This window comes from Eurypyga helias, unplaced genomic scaffold (assembly GCF_000690775.1).
Source record: "Eurypyga helias isolate BGI_N326 unplaced genomic scaffold, ASM69077v1 scaffold21368, whole genome shotgun sequence".
Lineage (NCBI taxonomy): Eukaryota > Metazoa > Chordata > Aves > Eurypygiformes > Eurypygidae > Eurypyga > Eurypyga helias.
The window spans coordinates 32,499-36,537 of NW_010266566.1; the positions used below are offsets into that span (position 1 = coordinate 32,499).

Below are 4,039 nucleotides of genomic sequence, written 5' to 3' on the forward strand. Positions count from 1 at the left end.
CCAGAGGAATCCTCCCTCGTGTGTTTTAGCTTTGGGCAGTGATACACGCCTGTGACCAGAATGGAAGCTGCTATTGTTTTGGATTTCTGACTCCATAAAAGGAATGTTATTGTTTCTCTTACGTTTTTCCACCTCCCCAAAGAGTTGTTCCTATGACCACGAGTTTCAGCAAGTTTTGTTTGAAACTAAACCAGTACTTTTCCAGCTTGCCAAGTACTGTGCCTCTTCACAGAACTCTGATGGAAGCGACTCGACTCCCCATGAGATACTGATATAAGAAAGCATTTAGTTGATGTAAACAGATAGGAAAAAATACCCTCAACACCATGAGTTACACAGTGGCTGAGACCCCCATACATATGTAAACCTCCCACTTAAGTCTAGCAGCTTAGTGAAATAATCACAAAGGAGTTAGCCCTTCAAGAGCATCAGTGCCTCATCAACATTTGCAAAGCACTTTGCGACCTAGGTGAAAGGCTCCTTCCACCTAGACTGTTTGTATCGGTGGTACAGCTGTAGTACAGCTACAAACAGGGACGGAAATCACTAGCCAAATAAAACTCCTAGAAGAACTAGGCAGATTTGGTTTCCCACTACAAATCTTTCCTGACCTAAAGGTGCTCTTTCCATGCAATTTGAACACTCTTCTGGAATGAGAGTCTTGTTGAGGGCTTAGGATCCCTGCTAGGGCTGACTTGGAAATTCAACTTAAGTTCCAAGGAGAGCAGAAAAGCTGATTCAAATGCAAGCAGCAGATTCTTCCACCTTAACACATCAAAAGCAAGCTGGAGAAGATTTCAGGTGCTGTTCTTCGCATTGCTTGCTCCGATGTAAATGGAGGGGAAAAGCCACAGAAAAAGTCTTGAAGGACTGGCATTAGGCAGTGGAGGCATTAGGCCTCGTCTGCACACAGAGCTGATTGCTGCAGTGGCCATGGCTTTAGAATTTTAAAGCCATAGCTGAAGAGAAATCTTGCCCTTTTCCACATCATAAGATCTTAAGAAAACTGGGAAGAAACTTAGTTTTCTTCCTCCAGAGTTCCACTAACCCCCTCTTTAGTCATTAAACCATTTTCAGAAATGCCCGTAACACCCAAGAAGCTTTCCTGGAGGAGAATTCATGACTGATTTGCAGAGGTGGTCACTTGGTTCGCAGGGACAAAAAAGTAACTATGCAGACTACTAAAACAAACTTACTGCACTTCACCTCTGAATAATTAAATCAGATACATTCTGTGTGATGTGCTGTGTAGGCAACAGGCTCTAGGTGGCCCTGCTTGAGCAGGGGTTTGGACAAGATGACATCCTGAGGTCCCTGCCAACTTCAACTATTCTGGGATTCTGTACCAGTTTTTCATCCAGCTAATATTTAAAAATACTGGTTATTGTAGTTACTTTTGCTGCAAAGATTTTAATGAAGCTGGACATGAATTCTGGAAAGTAGGGAGGAAAAAATCAAATAATCAAAATAATGGCAGTAAGAATGTGCTCTAGGATTCTAATTCTGTATCACGTTTACACTATTTTGTATCTTATAATAAGAAGATGCTACGAAAGAATGCAATTCCCTCTGGATGAGCAGTACATAACTTCACCAAGGGCAAAGGAGCAGTCCAGAGGTTACATATCACAAAGGTTCCCGATCCAGGCTTCAACTTTGAGGATTTCCTAATGAGGGTTAGGCTATTTAGCCTTAGCTTGGACTGTGACACAAAACTACTGAAGGAACTGTGAAGAAAGACACTATCTAGACCTCAACACTATTGTTCAGGACTCTGATAAAATCAGTCCTGTGCCCAGTACTCTCCAGCGTTTTGGATTCTAAAATGGGTCAGTTTTTCTAGAGTCTTCAAGCCTTCTGACGCTTGTGTGTAATTTGGTCGTATTAATATCAGCCTGACCACAAATATGTCTGGGACACTCCTCAGGGCTTTCATTTTAATAATCTGTAATACATCTGTTACTCACTGGTAGTCAGTGAAAAGTATGTATAACTGGTTTCTGTCAGATAGCAAGAGTGAGTTACACTTTCTGAAGCTATTACAGTCCCTGGATCGATTTCAAGAGAAGCAAACAGGAAAAATTAGTGTTGCCTGACAATCTAGATACAAATCAGCACGGTCTTGTGAAATTACTTACATTGTTTTCTTGATTCCTGTTATTTTGAAGAAGTGTGATGACACAATTGTGGATGAAGAAGGCAAGTGTCAGAATCCCTGTGAGCTGAGGGAACAGAATTCTAAACTCTAAAGGAGGAAAAAAAGTGTTATTAATTTACTTCTTTGAAACAAACAATGTGAAAATAGAGAGGACATACAGTGCTGTGAAGTCTACTGGCAGATACATGAACCTCCACATTGAAATTCTTCCCAGGGAGGGTGGTGAAGCACTGGAACAGGTTGCCCAGAGAAGCTGTGGATGCCCCATCCCTGGAAGTGTTCAAGGCCAGGCTGGATGAGGCTTTGAGCAACCTGGTCTAGTGGAAGGTGTCCCTGCCCATGGCAGGGGGGTTGGAACTAGATGGTCTTTAAGGTCCCTTCCAACCCGAACCATTCTGTGATTCTATGAAATGGGACAATCTACCTCATCTTTAACCACAGCCAATGCAGATACTAAATTAGGAAGTACAAAATGCTTGAGGAGAGTGGTTACTGTATAACACAATCTCCAGCAAAGTTTCTTCAGAGACCCCAACCAGGAAAGATTATTAGGCTAATCTAGGATTTACAAATACAAGCTTTTCTGCTTCTCAGCTAGAAAGCATTTTTGAGGCAGGAATTGATTACAGTGACAATGTATATCTATTGGTTTCTGAACAGGGAGATTGGGGGAAAAGAATCATTTGTTCTGTGAGCATCTTTTGTTGTTAACAAGTCACTTATGCTACCAAGGAAAAATGACATCTACAGGTCTTTAAGAGGTTCTGCTTACAAACCAGGGCTTAAAGAAAGGCTTCTTGTCTTATCATTCACCTTACAGCATCTATGATTTTTTTTTCCCACCCTATGGGAATTGCATTCCTTCTTTTAATTCTTGAAGGATTATCTTCACAAGATTGTGTTTCTGGAAGTGCTGGTCTAAGAATTCGCCAGCGTGTAACATCATTAAAGCACCATCTTTGTTGGTATTATGTATGTACTCTTTAGAGTGTTAACAGCAATTAGAGATCCCTGAACTAGCTCAGCTTCTGGAAAGCATCCAGCAGTATTGCAAAACACTCATCAGAGGCTCACAAATCCTTACAGATCAAACCACAGAGAGCTCCATGCAAACATATTTAAACCAGATTTCTCTAAAGTGCTATGAAGTCAGCAAGGTAAACACACTACAGGTGACTAATGAAGGGCTCATCAAGGCTGAAAGAATATGTCTTCCCTAGGGCTGGATTAACTGTATCTTCAATACCTAACCAGCATGATGCACTACTGATATAATTGAGAGTGTAAGTGACTACTGGGCTTGTTTTGCATCGATTACCTTAATCTCAATAATAAAAAGCAAACTGACAGATTCAGAATCTCTTTCAGCACTGCATTTCCCTGATCACTACAACAATCAGTAGCAGCTGGATCTCTGTGCATGAGTTGCATGCTTTGTCTGTCTCCTAGCAGTACTAGTTGTATTGCCAAAATAATCAAACTACCATGTGCTCCACTTTTGAGTGACCTGTGGCAGACATGTCGTGCTATAATTCATTTTACACTAGGACAGCTTAATAGATCCTGGACTTGAACTTCAAGATGGTAAGACTGCAGTGGCTCAGGTAGATCTGGACTGGCAACACAAAGGTGAGCTCTTTATGGCTCGGTGGGCCCATGACACCTCCGTGGGCCCATGACACCTCGGGCCACCAAGGGAGAGATGCCACGTACAGATGGGCTCGTGACCGAGGGGTGGACTTGACCATAGACGCTATTGCACAGGTCATTCACGAATGTGAGACGTGCTGCCATCAAACAGGCCAAGAGGGTAAAGCCTCTCTGGTACGGGGGGCGATGGCTGAAATGTAACTATGGACAGGCCTGGCAGGTTGACTACTC

The 4,039-nt window shown here is 42.4% G+C and overlaps 1 protein-coding gene across 1 annotated transcript in view; it reads right to left on the reverse strand.

The window, feature by feature from the left end:
* The window catches only part of LOC104513708 (putative sodium-coupled neutral amino acid transporter 9), a gene marked incomplete at its 5' end in the record, with an annotated part of 18,520 nt that extends 16,262 nt beyond the window's left edge, over window positions 1-2,258 (reverse strand). The window contains one exon of the mRNA XM_010157155.1: window positions 2,139-2,258. Within this exon, the coding sequence (XP_010155457.1) occupies window positions 2,139-2,258 (120 nt within the window). The remainder of the gene's footprint in view (window positions 1-2,138) is intronic.
* Window positions 2,259-4,039: the final 1,781 nt, after the last annotated feature.